Consider the following 22,101-nt stretch of genomic DNA (forward strand, 5'->3'; position numbering starts at 1 on the left):
GAAGGGAAAAACCGCTGTAGCAAAATCGAAGCCGGAGGCTTCGATGGTGCCAACAGGCCCCGCCGGGGTAGTCAATAAAAAAAAGAAAAAAATAAAACAATTTTTTTTTTTTTTTTTTTTTACAAACGTTAAAAGAACAAGAAAGAAATAAAATGAAGAGAAAAATACGCGCGAGCGGGAAGGCAAGTGAACAGTTTAGAAAAAAACTTCCAACAGCCGTTGGAAACACGCGTCTTCTTAGCTCCGCGGAATTAAGAAAACTGGGGACCGCGCGCCTCTGTCGGGCGGGAAGGCACTCGCGCACGCGCGGTGCGGCCTAGCTAGAACTTTCTAAAGTTCTTAGAGTGCAATCACTCTAAAATTGTCCGTACCGGGGCTCCGTCGGTGCCGTCACCCATCAGTCAAGAATATGCTGCCTGCTTGTCCTGGGATAAAAACTCTATTGCGGTTTAGTAAAAGGGGACCTTAGTGTAAAATATAGACAGCAGATATAAATTGAGACACATTTCGATCACTAAATTTAAAATAAAATCATTTTTCCTACCTTGTCTGGTGATTTCATGAGTCTCTGGTTGCACTTTCTTCTTCTGACTGTGCATCCAGTCTTTCTTCCCTTCTTTCAGCCTGTATGCTTCCTCTCCTCCACACCTCATTCCCTCCCCCAACTTTTCCTTCCTCTCTCCCTGCCCTTTCTTTCTCTCTGCCTCCCTTTCCTTTTTTTCTGTTTCTCTTCTTTCCTTCTGTCTCCCTGCCTGCCCTTTTTCTTTCTTTCTTTCTCCCTGCCCTCCCCCAAGACACTGCCACTGCCATCGGGGACCCAAACTACCATCGGGGACCAGGACCCAAACCGCCACCAATAACAGGCCCGAAAGCCGACGCCAATAACACGCCCAAAAGCCGACGCCGCCCCAACCTCTCCCTGCTTCGGCCGACCAGCATCGCGAGGAACTGTTGGGGGAAATGCTGCCGGGTCCTGCCTTCGCGGAAACAGAAAGTAGGCAGGACCCGGCAGCAAGAAGAGGAAATGCTTCACTAACATGTCTCCCGCCTTAGCCCGTAGCGAACGCTTGCTTAAGGGCTCTCAACATGTGCGTGCAGGCTTCCCTTCTCCCCCCCCTCCCCCTCCCCGGGCATAACTTCCGGTTTCGGAGGGAAGAGAAGAGAAGCCTGCACGCACACGTTAGAGCCCGGAGCATAAGTTCGCTAGGGGCTGAAATCTCCAAGCCGTTTTTTTGTTTTTTTTTTTAAATGTTCAGCAGCGGCAGATGACAGCTGGGCGGACCGCCCAGCTAAAAGGCCCTAGGGAGAACACTGGAGAGGAAGGCTGATCGGCCCGTAGTTCAGGACGGCAACACGAGTGCAATCGACTCGAGTTGCCTTCCTGAGCTACTGGTCGATCGCGATCGACGCGTTGGGCACCCCTGGTTTAAATGTTCACTTCATGCAATAGAAAACCATGCAGATATGAGAGGTGCATATGAGAGGCACTTTTTACCTGATTAAAAATGTCTTCTCTGACAGCTTCACAGTCAACTTTGTACTTACAATTCAGGCAAGAAGCAGTTGCAAAGGAACCTAAAAAAAAAAAATATATATATATATATATAATAAGAAATCAATTTTGCAAGTCTAAAATCCGGGCCCGTTCAACTCTATATGACTCCTTTTTCTCTTCGCCCCCTGCAACTATATATATATATATATATATATATAAATGTGTATGTATATGTATACGCATATGCTTTTTCCCTGTTCCCTCCCCAACAAGGGCCTCCATTCATGACTTTTGACACAATCTGCCCTCCCCCACCCATTTACTGCTGCTACTCAAATAACTTGTAGTTAAGTTGTGCCTTAATGGTTAGAGCAGCAGAGGCGATATGGGATTCATAACCTTTCTACCACAGACACGCCGATTGTGGGAAAGTAATTTTTGTCCTGCTTTGCCTCAGGTAGAAACTGTTGGGGGTGAAGCAGAAAGCTAGAGTAGATGGAAGCGTGCAATTCATACAATATCTGCATTAAGTTTTCTGGGCACAAAATGTAGAAAAGGGGTTTGTGCAGAAATCAACCTTGTGCAAATCCCCGAGTTACATACCAGCATACAAACAATTAAAACTGATGGCAAAGAGGTTATTAACTTCTCTGATCCAATGCAGAGAACTACTGTAGAAGACTTTCAAGGTGATAACTGTATAGAATGAGACTGTCAAGTCAAAGAAGGTGTAGAAGAGTTAATCTCATTCTTCTGCAGTTGACTAAAGAAATGATAGCCTCAATGCCCTTGATCCCCTGCCCAATTCCCCTCCCTAAAAAGGGGCCTACCCTTTCTCCTTGACAAAACCCAAAAAGTCCCTGGTTTAGTGAACCCTAATGCCCACCCCAATGATCCCCTCTTCCCTATTCCTGAGCTGTGCAGAGATTGGTATAAGAGGATTACCATATGGCTCTAAAAAAAAGGGAGGATGGCTTGAGACATCCAGGTTTTACTTCTATTTCTTTCAATAGAAGTAAAACCTGGATGTCTCAATTAGTCCTTCTTTTTCTGGAGCCATATAGCAACCCTAAAATTATCCAGATAATGGTGCTATTCAGCTGCTATCTTAATATTAAGTTATCTTTTTATTTAGGCCCACTAAATCACGCCTGTACAACAGCTACATTGTTTAGATATTCTGCACTGCTGTTCACATATACGTTCTAAGGTTCTAAGTTAAAAACTAGCATTTTACTTAAGCTAGTTTACTTTAACTAAGTTCCTTCTGCACAAAGCTTTAAGTTCAAGCAGTTCTATTCAATACCAGAGTCCACTGAGGCACCCGTAGGTGCAATCTGGCAAAGGGCGTCACATGAACGGTGGAGGCCATGTGCCCCAAGAGGGTCATCAGCTGCCTGGCTGAGACCGAAGCCCTCAGGGAGACCTGTTGACTGAGCCGAACGAGGGCAGCTTGCCGAGACTGAGGCAGAAACAACCGGAGGCGAACCGTGTCCAGCTTGGTTCCAATAAACTGCAGGGACTGAGAGGGGCACAACTGGGACTTTGGGAAGTTGACCTCGAACCCCAGACGCAGAAGGAAGATAATAGTCTGACGGGTCGCTGAGATAACCCCCTCCCTCGACGATGCCTTAATTAGTCAGTCGTCGAGGTACAGGAACACCTGAAGACCCCGAGACCGCAGGACCGCCGCCACCACCACGAGGCATTTTGTGAAGACCCATGGGGACGAAGCGAGCCTGAATGGGAGGACCCGATATTGCAGATGAAGGTCCCCCACCCGAAAGCGAAGGAAGCGTCGAAAGGCCGGGTGAATCGGCACATGAGTGTAAGCCTCCTTCAGGTCTAGCGAACACAACCAGTTTCCCTCTTCCATCAAGAGATATAAAGTGGGAAGAGAGAGCATGCGGAACTTCTCCCTGACCAGGAACTTGTTCAACCCCCAGAGATCCAAGATGGGGCGAAGGTCCCCGGTCTTTTTGGGAACCAGAAAGTACCGGGAGTAAAACCCGGAGCCCCGCTGACAACAGGGAACCTCCTCCACTGCCCGCAGGCGAAGGAGGGCCTGAGCTTCCCGGAGAAGCAGGGGAAGCTGTGCACCGCTCGAAGGATAGGCTCTGGGGGGCCTGTCCGGAGGTGAGGACCGGAATTGGAGTGAATACCCCTCCCTGATGATGGAAAGGACCCAATTGTCCGCAGTGATCCGAGCTCAGCGGTGAAAGAAAGCGCTGCGACGGCCCCCTATAGGCAAAGGAGAAGGCTCGCGGGCGGAGGCCAGCCCCCTCCCGCCGAGACAGTCAAAAAGACGGTGCCGGCTTGGCCGCAGCCGGGGTTCGAGGCTTCGGAGGGGCCTTCTGCTGCTGTTGGCGCCTCGGAGGTCTAGAAAACGCTGGCGTCGATTTCTGCGGGTAGTGCTGAAGAGGCAACCTATATGATTTGGGAGGAGCAGGCTTCGCCTTGGCCCGGACCAGGGAGGCAAAGGAGCGCTCGTGCTCTGAGAGGCGCTTGGTGGCCGCCTCGATGGAGTTAAAGAGTTCATTGCCCAAGCACGGAAGATTTGCCAACCGGTCCTGCAGGTTCGAGTCCATATCAACTATGCGTAGCCACGCCAAACGACGCATGGCCACAGCAAAGGCAGAGAGCCTAGAAGAAAGTTCAAAAGCATCATATGAAGCCTGGAACATGTAAAGCCGAAGCTGCAAAAGGGTATCCAGAAGCCAGCGGAAATCCGCACGGCAGTGGACCGGCAAGTCATCCTGAAAAGACTGCAGAGATTTAATGCACTTCTTAAGATAGGACGTGAAAGTAAAGTTGTAATTAAGGACCCTGTTAGCCATCATAGAATTTTGGTACAGATGCCTGCCAAACTTATCCATAGTCCTGCCCTCCCGGCTGGGCGGGACAGCCGCATAGACCTTAGAAGTGTGAGACTTCTTGAGGGAAAACTCCACCACTAAAGACTGGTGAGATAGCTGAGCCTTTTCGAACCCTTTACAGGGGACCGTCCGGTACCTAGACTCCATTTTAGACGGAATGGCTGGGATAGCATACGGAGCCTCCAGGTTGTGGAAAAAAGTTTGCTGTAACACCGGATTCAAGGGGAGCCGCAAGGACTCCTTAGGAGGATAGGGAAGTTCCACCTCCTCCAAATATTCTTTGGTATATTCAGACTGGAGGTCCAAATTCAACGCCTTCCCCATGTCCAGTACAAATCTGGTGAAAGAAGAAGGCTTGCTCTCAGACCGCCCCTCAAGGGGGGAGGTCGAGCGAGACTGCAAGGCAGCAGAAAAGGAGGGGGAAGCCTCCTGGGAGTACTGCGCAGGCATATCAGTGTCAACAAGTACTGATGTCGAAGAAGCCCCGCTGAAAGAACGGGGGGGGGGGAGTCAAGGACAGCTTGTGCTTAGAGGTCCCCGCAGACGAGGACCCAGTGTCCGAGGCACCAAGGACCGACGAAGCCCCCCCCCCCCCCGGAGGGTCCCGGGAAGACAAGCGTCGGGAAAGGGAGGCAGAAACTCCTGACACCGGTGCCCCATGGGGTGGAGTCCGAGTCCGCACCGGCAACCGCTGGAGATACGGATCAGACAACACCAGGTCCGAGGCTTTAATGGACCCCGGGGGCCCGGCGACCTATCCTGCCTCAGGGAGGAATCCCTGGGCTTCTTAGCGAGTCTCCAGGACGAGGGAGAAAGACGCCTCGACCAGTACTTCAAACGAGGCCGAGCGGCGGGGAAACCCCGCCACGAAGGAAGCGGGGAGGAGTCAGACGAGGACAGATGCCGAGATCGACGCCCCTTGTCCTGAGAACCCTCGAGGCGACGCTCAGGCTGGTCCGTCACGAGCGAGGTCGAGGATGGGGCAAGCCGAGCCAAAGCAGAGGAGAGCTGCGAGGAGATGATAGCCTTAAGCATATCCTCGAACATCGCTCCACCGTGGGCGACCTCGAGTAAGAATATTCCCTTATGGTGGAGGCACGCTTGGAGGCCTTAGCAGGTGGTTTTGTCGAGGCAGTCACTGCCTTGACGGTCAGAGACTCCGAGGAGGGCTTCTTAGGTAGCTGAACTGAATCTGAAGATGGAAGAGGAGACTTACCTGTGGTGGAGGATTTCGAGGCCGGGGCCATCGAGGCCTTCGAGGTTGAGGGAGATTTTCCTGGAACCAAGGTCTTCGAGGCCGACGTCAAGACCGAGGTCGAGGGCGAGACCGGGCCCGGAGGCAGATCAGGCTCCATAGCGAAGAGCTCCGCAATCCGCGTTTGACGCCTCCTGAAAGCCCGAGGCTGGAGGATAGCACAACGAGGGCAAGAGCCCGTAGGATGGTCGAATCCGAGGCACAAGATACACCAGCGGTGCGGGTCAGTGATCGAAATCACCCAACCGCACTGAGTGCACTTTTTAAACCCGGTCAAGGGCCAGGACATAAGTCAAAAAAAGAGAGCTGCGGCCACGAGACGCCAGGCGGCCAAGGCAAACTGGGAGCCCCCGATTCGCCGAAAACGCGAAACTAGTAAAAACAACAAAAAAAGAACACAGCAACTCCCGAACTGAGTAAAAATAAGAAGCCGTGGTGCAAGAAAGGCACGTAGAAAAAATGCAGAGAAGAGAGACAGGGCTTTCTGGCTCCGCAGAAAACTAAGAACTGAAGACCGCGAGGAGGGGACGCGCCCTCTAGTGCAGCGGGAAGGCACACACATGCATGGTACAGCACTAGAAAACTTTGAGATCTTCAATCAAGTTTGCTTGAAAAGCTGTCCGTGACGGGGCTCCATGGATGACGTCACCCACATGTAGAGAATATGCTGCCTGCTTGTCCTGGGATAAAATATTTTAGTAATTGCTATTAATGTTTAAGTCTGTGCAGAGATTTCATTTAGAGTCTTTCACTGTTGTAATTATATATTCACTTACAGAGTCATGAGGATCTATGTTTAGGTAACTGTATATTAGTGTTGGTGGATATTTAAATTATTACAAATATTCAAAGCTAGATAAGTGAAGGAAAGAGCATGCCCAATAGGGAACTCATACTCTGGTCCATACAAAATGGTATACAGAGAAGATGGCAAACTATCTTGGATAAGCAATAATATTATACAAGTAGCAATCTCCATGGCTGGCAGTTAGTATGAAGAAATTGTCTTTACCTTGATAATATATTTTCTAGTAGATAGGTGAGACATTCTAGACAAGTGGATTATATCCTAATGGACATAATATACTTTGACAGAATATACTTGGACTTTCAGAAAGCGTTCAACAAGGTTCCACATGAAAGACTTCTCAGGAAACTACAAAGCCATGGAATAGAGGGAGATATACTAAGATGGATAGGCAAATGGCTGGAGAACAGAAAGCAGAGAGTGGGCATAAATGGGAAGTTCTCAGACTGGGAGAAAGTGACTAGCAATGTGCCCCAGGGCTCAGTACTTGGGCCCATCTTATTTAATATTTTCATCAATGACCTAGAAGAAGGAACATTCAGTGAGATCATCAAGTTTGCAGACGACACAAAGCTAAGCCGGGCAATCAGATCGCAGAAGGATAGCGAGGAACTCCAGAGCGACTTGTGTCAGTTAGAGAAATGGGCGGAGAAATGGCAGATGAAGTTTAATGTGGAAAAGTGCAAAGTAATGCATTTAGGCATGGAACACGAGTATAGAATGTCAGGTGCAACTCTGGGTAAGAGCGAACAAGAAAAGGACCTGGGTGTACTGATAGATAGGACCCTGAAACCGTCAGCACAATGCGCAGCAGCGGCAAAGAAAGCAAATAGAATGTTAGGCATGATAAAGAAAGGAATCGTGAGTAGATCAGAGGAAGTTATAATGCCGCTTTATAGGGCAATGGTCATACCATACTTGGAATACTGTGTCCAACATTGGTCTCCCAACCTAAGGAAAAATTATGTTCTTACCTGTTAATTTCCTTTCCCTTAGACACAGCAGATGAATCCAGAGACCAATGGGATAGCACACATCTACCAGCAGGCGGAGATAGAGAAACTGATTAAGAGGTGGTCCTATTGGCTGGCACTCCTCCTGTATCTCCAATATAGCTCCTTGCCCAAGCATCCATAACCATCAATAGGCATAGCAGGTAAAAAAAACTTCTTTCTCATAACAAATCTCAAAAGGTAATAATACAGAATACAACCCTCAATAATAACAAACTTTGAAAGTTGGAAAAGAAAAAACCAACAGACAATATCCAGAAAGGGTGGGGCTCAGGATTCATCTGCTGCGTCTAAGGGAAAGAAAATTAACAGGTAAGAACATAATTTTTCCTTTCCTAGCAACAGCAGCAGATGAATCCAGAGACCAATGGGATGAGCAAAGCAATCCTCAATCTGGGTGGGAAGCAAACGCCGCTTCTGCAACAACCAAAGCACTAAACGCATCTACCGTATGCGCCCCCACATCCAACCAGTAATGCTGAGAGAAAGCACTCTCGGAAGACCAAGTAGCTGCGAGACAAAACTCCTCCAAGGAAAAAACCTCTGGACCGAGTCCAAGAAGTAGACATCTCTCCAGCGGAATGGTCATGAAGTTCTTTCGCCAACCGCTTCCCTGCCATCAAGCAAGTGTAAAGAATGTCCTCCTGGACCCATCGAGCGATGGAGGCTTTGGATGCCGCCATACGTTTGAGGCGTCTCGTGAAGAAAACAAAAAGGTAATCTAAACAACTAAAAGTCATTAGAAACCTAGCTCGCTGAAAATGCTACACACTTTCAAAAAATGCAGTGAATAAAAGCACGTCTCCCCATTTCTCCTCCCAGGATGAAGGAAAAGTGAGAGTGACATAAAAGAAAGGATGCCACCGCCTTAGAAAGAAATTGTGGACCGTCCGAACTGACACCCCAGATTTTGTAAATCAGAAATAGGAATCCCTGCCAAACAAAGCCTGCAACTCAGAAAACCGCCGAGCTGAAGCCATGGCCACAAGAAACCCTGTGTTCAATGGCACAGCCCTTTAGAGTATCAAAAGACAAGGATGAAATGAAGCCTTCGATAAACTGCAAAGAAGTACCTTAAGACTGTACTCTGGACCAGTCTTTCTAAGAGGTATACGAATATACCATACCCCGTTTAGGAACTGAACTACATGAAGCTGAGAAGGAAGTGAAGAGCAATATACCTAGCCCTTGTAACAAGCTAAGAATGGCACTTGAAGCTGAAGGGAATTGAACGCTAAGCCCTCGGCAATACACTTCTGTCAAAAAAGACCTCTGTAAGGGTGCAAATATGGAGAAGTACCCAAGAAAGGAAAAACCTCCAAAAGGAAGCAGAAGCCACCAGTGAAGACATCTGCATCGCTTGGACAAGAGAAGAAACAACCTGCTTCGCATAACCCTTACACGTCAGCCATGACTTTTCAAAAGCTAGGTCGCAATACCAAAGTAGTACGAATATCCATGTTGATCGGATCCTAGGTGAGCAAATCCTGAGATACCAGGAAATTCAACAGTCCGGCTGTCAAAAGACTCGACAGAACCGCATAGCAAGGATGGCGCAGCCAATCCATAGATTCTACAAATACTGTGCCCTGAAAGCAAGCTTGAGATGGCAAATCCAAGCCATCATCAGGCAGGGGAAAACACCGAAAAAAAAAGAAAAAACCAGAGGCGAGAAAGAAGCAAAGCTGCTACTCCCTCCGATTCCCACTCCCTGTGCCCGCTGAAGAAGCTAGGAAGCTTAGAATTTTGTGACGAGGCCATGAGGTCTAGTTCCAGGAGATCTCACTTCCATAAAAAGAGCTGGAATGCCTGAGCCAAAATTCTCAATATCCAGGATGTAGAAGATTTCACTAGTACTTAAACATCTAAATATTGGACAAGATAAGGGGGGATGGGATTATGAAGGATAATAATTGATAATTGTTATTTATTAGTATATGAGTGGGAGGGGTGGGCTTCTTATATAATTATTTATTTGGAATATTACAAATAAGATTGTCAAGTGATTAATTAAGATATTTATGAATGATTGTTGTACACTTGTTGTAATTTTTGAAAATGAATAAAGATTTAAAAAAAAAAAGAGAGCTGGAATGCCTGAGCCAAAATTCTCAATATCCAGGATGTAGAAGATTTCACTATTACTAACATTTACACTTTCTAGAGTGTACACGGCGCTGTACACTGTAATATACAATAAATGGGCCATGCTCAGATTTCGCGGAGAGAAAGTCTATCCAAACTTTTTTCCTAACCCCTAAAATGATCTGCCAACAGAAGAGGAAGACGAGGGTCCACCCATTGAAGTAGAACCACAACTTTACCTGCCAACTGAGTACATCACCTACTGCCCAGGCTGTAGAGAAATACCCCCATCATAATACTGACTGAAAAGATCTTCAGCGTCATTCTGGAAGAATGGTCTGAAGCTCCAGAAACGGGAGCCCGACCATGCTCCAGAGTAGAAGAATGAACAAGTACTGAGTCGCCTCTTAAGACCAGACTCCTGGAGCTGAGGATGGAAAGCACCAAGCCTCCCAACCCGACAGCCCGGGATGTTTGGTGACCATGAGCTAGTCCAGCAAAGACCGAGGCATGCCTTTGAAAAGAGAAATCTCGCTGAGCCACCAAATCATACAGAGCGATGCATGAGGAGCCTACCAAACAATTGGAGCCCTGAGATACTGGGAACCACCGGAACAAAAGCGACTGCTGTAGCATTATAATGGGAAGTTCCAAGTGGAGTTAGCAACATGGATCCTAGAACATGTACAGAATCCCATACTCTTGGTCATGATGACCGAAGAAGAATGCAAACCTGAGACTGTGACTCATCGCCCTAGTTTCTGGGAAGAAACACATTTCTCTCCAATATGAATAAAAACATCTCTCCGATATACCTATAAATAGTACAGGAGAAAAGAGCGCTGTGCAAATTTGAAGATTCACGTCCAAAGAACTGAGGAAAAGAAACCACCCTTTTCGTGTCAGTCAAATGGCCCGACTGGAAGACGTCCAAATCAAGCAGTCAGTCAAGAAGAAATAAGGTGAATCGCCTGGAAGTGCCAAAACGGTACCACTGCCCACATTTTCTAAAATGTTCGTGAAGCCTTGGGTAGGCGAAATGGCATGTGCCAAAACCAAAAGCGCTACTCCAAGAGAGGCAAGCAAACCTAGTGCCGATTTGGAGTACATAGTGAAAATGTAAATATTCTCCCAGTTTTTCTGCAGAAATGTGTAACCCTGAGAAACTAATTCAGCAGAATGGGATCCAGCCTGCCCAATGCCCCCGTCTTGGGCACCATGCAGTAAGTGGAACAACGTCCCTTAGTTCCCGAAGAACTACAAGAACTGACCTGAGGACCAGTAACACTTAAAAGGGAAACACAAAACATAGAGAATCCAAGAACGAACTGGAAACCTGAGGAGGATGCAAAGTTAAAAGCATCCTGAAAAATGTTCACAGCCCCCTGACCTGACATTATAGCGTCTTCTCCCTCATGAGAAAGCTGAAGAATCATTGGAAGTAGTCAAGATCCCCTCAGAATGAAGTGCAGAAGGTCAGGGAATGGCAGGAATAGAACTGTAGGATTTGTAAGAAGAAAGAAATTCTCCTAGGAAAAATCAAGTTTCGCAATGTAAAGAGGAGTATACTGGAACCATGAAAACAGTACGAACTCCATGCAACGTGAGCGAAATACGTATGTCCGTTAAAGTGAATATGTACTAGACGCAATCAAGATGCTGCATCTATCGCCCCGTGGAAAACAACAGCATCCTAACAGGTATCAGACAAAGCTCACATCGCTAATGAGAGCTTCAGGGATGAGGCTAACAGCCACATAGTGCGCGCTCCTCCGCGGGTTTGATAGAATAGGAACTGGCTCCTGGTTAGAAGGAGCTGCACAGCCCTTCTGGTCTGGTCAGGGGGTCCGTCTAGCATGTGCCATGAGGAAGATGGTGACAGGAGAAACCAGCGTGATAAGAATGGAAATCTGAAGTCCAGGCCCTCTCAGAAATAGAGAAAGAGAGTCCTGGCCGCAGGAAGATGCGAAGTGTCATTATGCCCATAGAGACAGCCCGAACTTGGAAACTGGTAGTACTACCTTTAGGCATATATATCCTATGCCACTACTAGACACATGCACCGCAGCACAGAGGCCCAAATAAGAAGGACAGTTACCAACAGACAAAGGCTCAATGTGCAGGGACCCCAAGAGAATCAATGAGATACCCGTGTGAAATACAGGGCACTATCTTACTGCTGATCTCACTGTGCTGTGATTTGCCGTATGTCGACCCAGTCCGGAGACAAACCGAGACTGGGTGATCTAGCACAGGTCAGAGTCTCTCAGGTAATCCCCTTGAGGGCTAACCCCAGAGTCCGATTAAACTAGCAGCTTCCTTCAAGTGAATACAGCAGGAGCTCAGCCATAGACATATAAATCTGCCTAAGCTTGTCCCAAAACTGGAGAAACACAAACAACTTGTCTGAACCGGAAAGGAGAGAAGCCGCGGCATACCCTGACCAAAGTCAGCTGTAAATAAACTACTGGAACGCTGCAGCTCTCCTGCCATCACCGGAGACCCAAGCGCATGCCTGATTCTCGCTGACACGTGGCCGCTGCATCAACACTCCTAGAAACATAGTCGGATTCAAGCCCCACAAAAATTTACCCTGCCGCGGCCTGCATAGAAAGAAAGTCAGACTTGGAGAATAACCAGAAGAATGGGGCGGTGCTGCCCACAGCGCCAGAAAAAACATGCCCCATCTCATGCGCGCTGCTATAAACCGGCACCTGCACAATCAGCTGCACATGGCCGTGAAAAACACCGACGAAAGAGAGCCTCAGAATAAACAGGACTACTACTGCTGCACTGAAACACAACTAGGAGAACAAGTGCGAGCATGTAATCGCCCTAGACAGGGCGTGAGTCTAGAATGTCTCACCTATCTACTGGAAAAGGTATTATCAAAGTAAGGACAATCTCTTTTTCCAGTACAATAGTCAAGTCAATCTAGACAAGTGGGACGTACAACAGCAGTCCCAAAAAGCCAGGGAGGGCTGACTGCGCTGACCCTCAAGATCAAGGACCCAAGAGCAGAGTCCTGTCTTGCCTTCACATCCACTCTCTAAAATTTGGCAAACATGTGCAGAGTGGACCAAGTAGCTGCTCTATAAATTTCCTCAGCAGAGACTGGCTTCCTCGAGAGCCGAGGCTAGGGCATACTTCTAGTTGAATGCGCCTCAACAGAAACAGAAGACTGTTTACCACGAAGAATGTAGGCTGACGAAAGGGCTCTATGGATCCATCTGGAAATAGAAGCCCTGGAAGTGGGAGTACCCCTTTTAGAAGAATGAGTTGGCACAAAAAGGTGATCAGAGGCGTGAAACTCATTTGTGACCTCTAGATAGAGCAGAAAAACTCTTCAGACAAGCAATTTCTGCAAAATGTGCTCCTGTTTCTTAGAACCAATAGGCTGAAAAACAGGCAAGAACCAGTAGGCTGAAAAACAGGCAAATGCATTTCCTGATTAACATGGAAAGCAGAAACGAAGGAACTGTGATATCCCCATCACAGAGATCCTCAGAAAAGGAACTCTATAAGACAGAGTCTGAAGTTCTGAGACACATCTTGAAGGAAAGGCAACCAGAAAAACTGCCTTTAGCCAGTGCTGGGCAAAACAGTGAAAAACTAGAAAAAAATAAAATTGTGGAACATGTAGGCAGACATGATTTAATGAGACAGAGTCAGCATATGTTCAGCCAAGGGAGGTTTTGTCTCACCAATTTACTTGTCTTCTTTGAGGGCGTGACTAAACGTGGATAAAGGTGAGGCGGTTGTGTATATAAATTTTCAGAAAGCTTTTGCTAAAGTTCCTCATGAGAGGCTCCTGAGAAAATTAAAGAGAGTCATAGGATAGGAGGTAATGTTCAATTTTGGATTAAGAATTGGTTATCGGACAGAAAGCGAAGGGTAGGATTAAATGGTCATTTTTCTCAATGGAAGACGGTAAATAGTAGTGTGCCGCAGGGATCTGTACTGGGACCAGTGCTATTTAACTTATTTATAAATGATCTGGAAATTGGAACTACGAGTGAGGTGATTAAATTTGCAGAGGACACTAAACTGTCAAAGTTGTTAAAAAGTATGCTGACTGTGAAAAACTACAGGAAGACCTTAGGAAATTGGAAGACGGAGCGTCCAAATGGCAGATGAAATTTAATCTGTTGCCACTTCTGGCGCTTTTCAGGGACACTTCTGAAAAATGGCCATCATTAAAGTATAACCAACTTTAGGAGATAGTCTCCACAGCCACACCATTAACTCGGCCTAGACCCTCCCACCCTCCCCTCAACCTGTTGCCCAACCAGTAAAATAAAGATAACTAAATTAAAAATATAATTCAACAACCTTAATACTATACCTTAATCATATAAGCTTATATATACTTAAAATTAAATTTAAATTTAAAAAATTCACCCTTCCTTATCCATCTTCCATCATATCCAGGACAACTCTAACTCCCTCCCCTCCACAATGACTCCTGTTCACCAACTCCTCTTACTGCTACTAACCTTCCCCATCCCCTCCCCCTATCCTAAACCACTTAACCTCCAACCACCACACCAGTCAAGTTTCAGCTTTACCACCTCACCCTCTCTCTTCTCCCCTATCGTTTTCTCTGCCTTATAGCTACTACACTCTCTCCCTTTCATACAAAGATCCCCACTCTACTTATATGCCTCTCCAACCCAGCATAGCCCCCATGCCTCTCCCACATTTTCTCGTATCCTCCTACTCCTTCTCTTGCTCTCTGCTGGGGACATCAATCTAATCCTGGTTCTCACAATAATCCCTCGGCCTACTCATGGGGATTACACTGCAATCTAACAAATCTTATTTCTGTTCCTCCATGCCCTTCTCATGTGCCCTGTGGAACGCCTGCTCCGTATCCAACAAACTTACCTTCATCCATAACCTCTTTATCTCTAAAAAGCTCCACCTGCTAGCGCTAACTGAAACCTGGATCTGCCCTGAAGACTCTGCTTCAGCTGCCACCCTGTGTCATGGAGGGTACCTTTTCTCACACACACCTCACCCGGATGGTCATGGAGGTGGTGTTGGACTCTTACTCTCACAATCAATAATCGTTTAGCTTTAAATATCAATAAATCCAATATACTGCTTTTTCCTTGGAAAGACAACCCTACACTTATTTCGCCAATCTCTATTAATGGACTCCCTTTGCAAGTTGTACAAAAAACAAAAATACTCGGTGTAATTTTGGACCATAAACTTACCTTTCATGATCATATCAGCAGTGTTATTAAGTCTTCTTTTTTTAGACTGAGACAGATACGCTCTATCTCTCAGCTATTTAATAATGACTCATTGAAAATTCTCATCCATTCTCTTGTAATTTCAAAATTAGATTACTGCAACGCTCTATTTAATGGTATAGCACAAAAAGAAATCAGACGTCTTCAGATTATTCAGAATACAGCCATTAGACTTATCACAAAAGCTAAAAAATTCGACCATATAACTCCTCTTCTTAAGGAAGCTCACTGGCTTCCAGTAGCCCACAGAATAACTTACAAACTTTGTTTGCTCACATTTAAATCTCTTCTGTTTAAAACTCCGGCTTTCATTCATAAACTACTAATTCCTTATTCCTCCAATAGAACCCTAAGATCAGACCAACAGCACTTATTAATGATTCCCTCATTAAAAATAATAAATACGCGCCGTCAGTATATTTTCTCGGTGATGGCACCCCAAACTTGGAATTCTCTTCCCATCTATTTACGTGAAGAACCTAATCTAGACAAATTTAAAAACAAACTGAAAACTTTTTTATTTAACGATGCATTTGTTATCTGATTTTATTGGTTTCTTTTATCATTTTTCAACAAAATTTTGTTTCTAATTCTCTTTTCTTCACATATTCAACTATTTTTATCCCATCCTTTTGTGTTTTCCTTATTTGGCTTCCCACTTTGCTCAATTACATTGTAACTTCTTCCCCAACCTTCCTTTTGTTTCCAGTCTGATCAGTTATCGTCTGTGTCTTGTGAGTTTTAATTATTTCAATATTATTTTTATTTTGTAATTTTATTAATGTGTAAATCGCCTTGAATATTGAAAAGGCGATTAAACAAATAAATAATAAACTTGAAACTTGATCTTGTAAATATCAATCCCTTCTTCTGCCTCAATCTAGCTGTTCTCTTTCCTTTGAAGTTCACTCTGTCCATCTATTCGCCCCCTGTCTCTCAGAGTAGCGGTTATTTACTGACCCCCTAGCAAATCCTTCTCCTCCTTCCTCACTGAGTTTGACTCCTGGCTCTGCCTTCTTTCTTGAACCCTCATCTCCCTCCCTTATCCTCGGTACTTCAACATCCATGCCGATGACCCTTCTGACTCCTATATGTCCAGGTGTCTTGCTCTAACGTCCTCATATGACCTCCAGCTGTGCTTCACTGCCCCTATTCACCAAAAAGGCCGCTGCCTTGACCTCGTCCTCTCCTCCAACTGCTCTATCACTGAATTCTACACCTCAAACCTTACCATCTCCGACCATCAGTTGTTAACCTTCATCACCCTCCTCCCCAACCCCGACCGATCACTACCCGTACGTTTAGGAACCTTCAGGATATTGACCCTGGCACGCTCTCTTGATCTGTCTGCTGCCTTCGACACTGTGGATCACTGCCTCCTTCTCGACACGTTGTCCTCGCTGGGATTCTGGGGTTCTGCTCTCTCCCTTCGTACCTTCAGCATATGTTACGGTGGATCATCCTCTGCTGCCATCCCGCTTTCTATTGGCATACTCCAAGCCTCTGTCCTAGGTTCTCTCCTCTTTTCCCTATATACCCGCTCTCTTGGTATGCTGATCTCCTCTCATGGTTTTCAATATCACCTCTATGCTGACGACTCCCAGATCTACCTCTCTACACCGGATATCTCTGTGGAAGTTCAGGCCCGAATTTCAGCCTGCCTGTCCGACATTGCCGCTTGGATGTCTCGCCGCCATCTCAAACTGAATATGACTAAATCTGAACTCCTTATCTCTCCACCTAATCCCGCCTCCCCCCTCTCGCCGTTCTCTATTTCTGTGGATAACTCTATCCTACTTCCTGTCTTGTCGGCTCGCAACTTTGTAGTAATCTTTGACTCCTCTTTCTCCTTCTCTGCTCAGATCCAACATACCACCAAATCCTGTCACTTCCTTCTCTATAATATTATCAAAATCTGTCCTCTTCTCTCTGAACACACTACCAAAACCACGCTCTCATCACCTTGCGCTTAGACAACTGCAACGTACTTCTCTCGGGCCTCCTGTGCCCGTCTCTTGCCTCTTCAATCCGTTCAAAATATTGCTGCACAACTCATATTCCATGAGAGCCGCTATTCTAAAGTTACCCTTCTCAAATCGCTTCATTGGCTCCCCGACCATTTCTAAATACAGTTTAAACTCTTCTTGCTGACTTACAAGTGCATTCGCTTTGAAGCCCCCCAATATCTCTCCTCACTTATCTCTCCCTATGCTCCCTCCCCTCCCTGTGATCTCCACTCATCTGGCAAGCCACTCTTATCTGTACCCTTCTCTTTCACTGCCTTCCCTTCTTTATTGCGGCACTGTATGCCTGGAACAGACTGTCTGAATCAATACGTCATGCTCCATCCCTGGCAGTGTTCAAATCCAAGCCAAAGGCCCACTTTTTTGAAACTGCTTTCAACTCTTAACTCCTACTCACTGCTAGACCTTACCCACAATAATCTCCCCAACCCTGAAATGTCATGTCTAAATTAGATTGTAAGCTCTTCTGAGCAGGGACTGTCTATTGTGTGTTAGAATGTATAGGGCTGCGTACGCCTTTCAGTGCTATAGAAATAATAAATAGTAGTAGTTGTAGTAGTAGTAGTAGTAATGTGGACAAATGCAAAGTGATGCACACTGGGAAGAAAAATCCAAATCACAGTTACCGGATGCTAGGGTCCACCTTAGGGTCAGCGCTCAAGAACAAGATCTGGGTCACTGTAGACAACACGCTGAAACCTTCCGCCCAATGAGCGGCAGCGGCCAAGAAAGCAAACAAGACAAAGAATGTTATGCCTCTGTATCACTCATTGGTATGATCTCACCTTGCATATTGCGTTCAGTTCTGGTCTCCTTATCTCAAAAAAGATATAGCGGCACTAGAAAAAGTTCAAAGAAGAACGACTAAGATGATAAAGGAGATGAAACTCTTCTCATATAAGGAAAGACTAAAGAGGTTAGGGCTCTACAGCTTGGAAAGAGGGGAGATGTGAGGGGAGATGCGATTGAAATCTACAAATTCCTGAATAGTGTGAAAAGGGTACAAGTGGATCAATTATTTACTGCATCAAAATTTACAAAGACTAGAGGACACTCGAACTGAAAATAGTTTTCAAGGGTGATGATGTGGAGGAACTCAAAGAAATTTTGGTGAATCTGGAAGATGTACTAAGCCAAATACTACCATCACCTTGGTGAAGGTACTGGGCAATATCGCCAACCCGAAGAGCAAGGCTACAAACTAGAAGTCCTGCTGCAGAACACAGAACATGAGATATTTCTTGTGCTTCAGAAAAAATGGGAATATGAATAAAAGCCTCCATCAAATCTACAGAGGCCAGGAATTCTCCAAGAGCCAATAAGACAATTACAGATCCCACCATTTCCATTCTGAAGCAGGAACTTTGAGGGCCACATCGACCACCTTGAGATCCAGGATTAGTCTCCAGTCTTTGGAGCCTCTCTTTGGCAGGATGAAGTATATCAAGTATCTGCCAGAGCCCGAGTTGGACTCTGGACTGGTTCTATGGCTGCAATGTCCAGCAACCTGTGGACTGTGGTCTCCACCCAAACTGCCTTGTCTGGTCTTCCCACCAGGGAGTCCAGAGAGAGGTCTGATAGGGGCCGATATGCAGGATTTGCAGCTGAGACCCTGGCATCATTATGACTTCTTAGAGAAGATGCTGGCGTGAGAACCTGAAGCTTGTTGATGTCTAGGGTTGGAATAGCACCTGTAGTTTTCGGAATATCTCTGGCCAGACAAGCCCGAGAAGCCTTGGCAAAACCTGCAGGAGGGATAAAAATTGTCATGACCTCCCCCCGAATCACGACAAGGGCTCTTATCCAAAAGGAACTTAGGATGACAGTCTGCCACAATGGCCATCAGGTCATCCAGACCCTTGCCAAAAAGCATTTGACCCTTGCAAGTAAGCCTGCTAAGGCAGAATCTCCAGCCCAAAGGTGGATCCAGAGTGTTCTGCAAGTTGAAACAGGATAAGCTGAAACCTTGCCTAACACCCAAATAAGGTCATTCAAGGCATCAGCTACATAGTCAACTCCTTCCAGCACCAGCTGGGGGGAGGTGTCGGCCTCCACTGAAGGATTGCAGCACAACTTAAGTGTGACAAGCACGTGCTGTGAAAGAAGCAGATGCAGAGGCCTTAGTACCCAAACAAGCCACCTGAAAAAGCTTCCTCAGAACCAGAAAGCGATTCTGAGAATCTTTCAGTATAATTCCTCCTTGGTCATCTGAGCCACCGCCAAATCCACCTTCAGCTGCTCAAAGAGCGGCTGAAAATCCAGTGCTATATGATAAAGCTTAGCCATGATCTTAGTCAGCCTAAAGGAATCCTCCAGAGTCTCCCATTGCTCCATTACCAGAGCTGTGGAATCAAGATGTGATGGAAAAAAGTGAGTATTAGAATAACTCATGACAGTACATTGAGACATAGAGGGCTAAACTTCCAAGTTCCTTTATAGAATCAACTATAAATCAATGGATAGATGCTGACTTAAACAGACGACAAATAGAGAGGTCATCCCCCATCTCAGGGATCTCAGAGACCAGCTGGCTAACCGTACTGCAAACTGTATCCAGGTCATCCAGGGTGGAGACAGTATCCACGGCATCAGCTCACCAGAGCAGACTGTCTGGATCCATGAAGACAGGGGAACTGGGAGCTCAAACAGGAACCTCCACAAGGGAAGGCCCTAACAGAGAAGCTGGCACCACGCCCATCGACTATGCTGCGTGGGTTGGGTCCACATGAGCTGAACAAATTCTGGGGAAAAGCCACATATCCAGGCTGACATCAGCTCCTTACGAGATCCAGAAAAAGCCTGCGAGATGTCCCCAAACTCTGTAAGCCTGCATTTCACAGCACCGCCAGAACCTGGTATAGGGTGAGATTTTCTGCCCATTTGTTGGAACCAACCACCCCAGCCCTAGAGGACTCTGAAGAGATGAGGTTCGAAGCTCCTGCCCTCTTCCCTCAGGCGCCGCGGCACATGGTACACGGACACTTCTCTGCCGGTAATCTGATGCAACCCACACATAAATTCACATCTACATTGATACAGGAGTCCATCCCTAATGATTCCCAATGGAATTGAAGGGTTGTGAGGCAGAAATGTGAAGTTTAAAATTAGATTGTTAAAAATCCAAGATGGCCGCCACTAGAAAAGTCACATCTAAAACCCCTCGTGGAGACTTCCCAGAACCCGGTGATTTGGGGCTTTTGGGAGTGGGAGACCTGACCCCTATCCCCATAAATGACTAAAAACCCTGTTTTCAGCCCCTCCCCCCTTTTCTCCCATAGTAATGGGGATGTACTTATAGTCTCCACAGTGCCTATCTGTGCAGCTGAAGTGAAGGGAAAGGATTTTCTGACTCAGCTCTTCTCCAAACAGCATAACCTTCAGGATATTCGGGCTGCAGGTTGGACAGACCCCCAACCAAAACCTCCACCCCCAGGGAACATCTCCATAAAAATGGGGGCAGGAAAAAGCAGCCTATACCCTGATACCCCAAGAACTGTTACACAGGGGGCATCCAGCCTGTGCTTAAACCTCTAACAAGGTCAGAAAGCAAGCACCTTCCCAGGGGGACAAACCCTGAGTTCTGAAGGTGGCACACAGCAGGCTGGCTCCACAAGTCCACACAAAACTTGTCCTGTGATGCAGCAGTCCGGCTTCGTGGGACTGCATCTTTTCCCAGGCAGAAAACCCTCCAAAGGGTCTCCAGGCACTAGGGCCACTGAAAAGAGCAAACTTCAAACAATAAAAAGAAATAAAGCAGAGCAGATCAGAAAGACTTCTGCATGGTTCGCTTGCAGAAATGAAAATTGCAGGGAGCTCTGTACTCCTCTGCCAAGTGGGAGGAGCAGAGAAGAGAAAAAAGTGTTGGATTTCTACAACACCTGGTTCGCGGGTTGAAATGAAAGACCTGTTGTAATAACTCCGAAGTGGATGTAACAGAAAAGAACATTATCAGATATCATGAGGTAATGAAAATTGAACACTAAAAGAAAAAACTTCAGCTACCAACCATGACACTGAATTATCCTTTGGATCCCAGCAACTTGTTCCAGTGTATCTATATTCTGGGTGTAGTTCCGAAGAAGTTTTCCTTCTTTATCTAACATTGCTATAAACCTGTGACATAGAGAAGGATGGAACTGACCAGGATATATTTCCTGCAAAATTAAAGAGAAAAAGCCAGTGTAAAAATTTTTTAAAACAGTAGCTGACTCATTAGGGGTAATTTATAAAGCCTGTTCTTACATATGGATAAGAAATTTTATAAAACTGCATAAACACAAAAGTAGGGGCAGCATACATCTGATCTTTATACAACCTGTACACAAACATTATAGAGGACATAATTTGAGCAGAGGTGGGCTGTGATGCATGCCCATAATTAATATACAATTACATATGTAGAATATGGAAAAATTATATCATAACTTATCATTTTCTTTCCTATAGTCACAGCAGATGAATTCATAGAGTTGTGGGCTATGACCATCTACCAGCAGGTGACGATAAAGTGTGTTAAACTGACCTCTGTCATATAGGATGTCATGCTCCTTGGTCAGCCAGTATTTAAAGCAGGACAATTTGTAAAAACATTGATAATAACTAGAATGCCTTCCTCACAGCCACTAGGTTTGAATCTGACAATCAAAACTCAACGACACCGAAGGCCAAAACACCTAAGTAAGAAAATGAGGGACACGAAATTCATCTGTTATGACTAAAGGAAAGAAAATTTATCATCAGGTAAGACAAAAATTTTCCTTCCTCGTCATCAACAGCAGATGAATCAGGAGACTTGTAGGATGTAGCAAAAACAGTCCTTATTAGGGTGAGGTAGAGAATGCTATACAGAGAAGCCAACGTCAGAAAGTTGGCTAGCTGCCACTCGGAGGTGAAAACCCAGTGAAACTAAGTGACCACATGTTCTGAAGGAAGATATCCTTCACCCACAAATATGTAGATGTGGAAAACTTGTGTACAAAATGTTTTTCTTGTGCATATGTGCCATCAAAATTAGAGGGAACATTGATAGGAGCCAACAGTTTACAATGATTGAGGGTGCTGAAACCATTACTTTTATCCATACGTGGATAAAATGAAGGTATTTGCTCAATATTGGAGATGCTAAAGCATAGTTTCTCAACACATGGTACGCGTACCCTTAGGGAGTACGCAGCACTGCATGGGTCTCCCACCCTCCTTCCTCCTAAAGCCGGGGATCTCATACCCTCCTTTCTGCCCGCCAGCCTCCGCTGAAGCCGCCGCCGCGGATCCCATGTCCTCCTTT

The 22,101-nt window shown here is 46.0% G+C and overlaps 1 protein-coding gene across 3 annotated transcripts in view; it reads right to left on the reverse strand.

Moving 5' to 3' along the window:
- The window catches only part of SIRT1 (sirtuin 1), a 149,146-nt gene that overhangs the window by 50,628 nt on the left and 76,417 nt on the right, over nt 1–22,101 (reverse strand). For all 3 annotated transcript variants that reach the window (XM_033941660.1, XM_033941657.1, XM_033941658.1), the window contains 2 exons: nt 20,824–20,971; nt 1,496–1,575 (listed from right to left, as the gene is read on the reverse strand). In XM_033941660.1, coding sequence (XP_033797551.1) covers nt 1,496–1,575; nt 20,824–20,971 — 228 coding nt within the window. The remainder of the gene's footprint in view (nt 1–1,495; nt 1,576–20,823; nt 20,972–22,101) is intronic.

Source organism: Geotrypetes seraphini, chromosome 4 (assembly GCF_902459505.1).
Source record: "Geotrypetes seraphini chromosome 4, aGeoSer1.1, whole genome shotgun sequence".
NCBI lineage: Eukaryota > Metazoa > Chordata > Amphibia > Gymnophiona > Dermophiidae > Geotrypetes > Geotrypetes seraphini.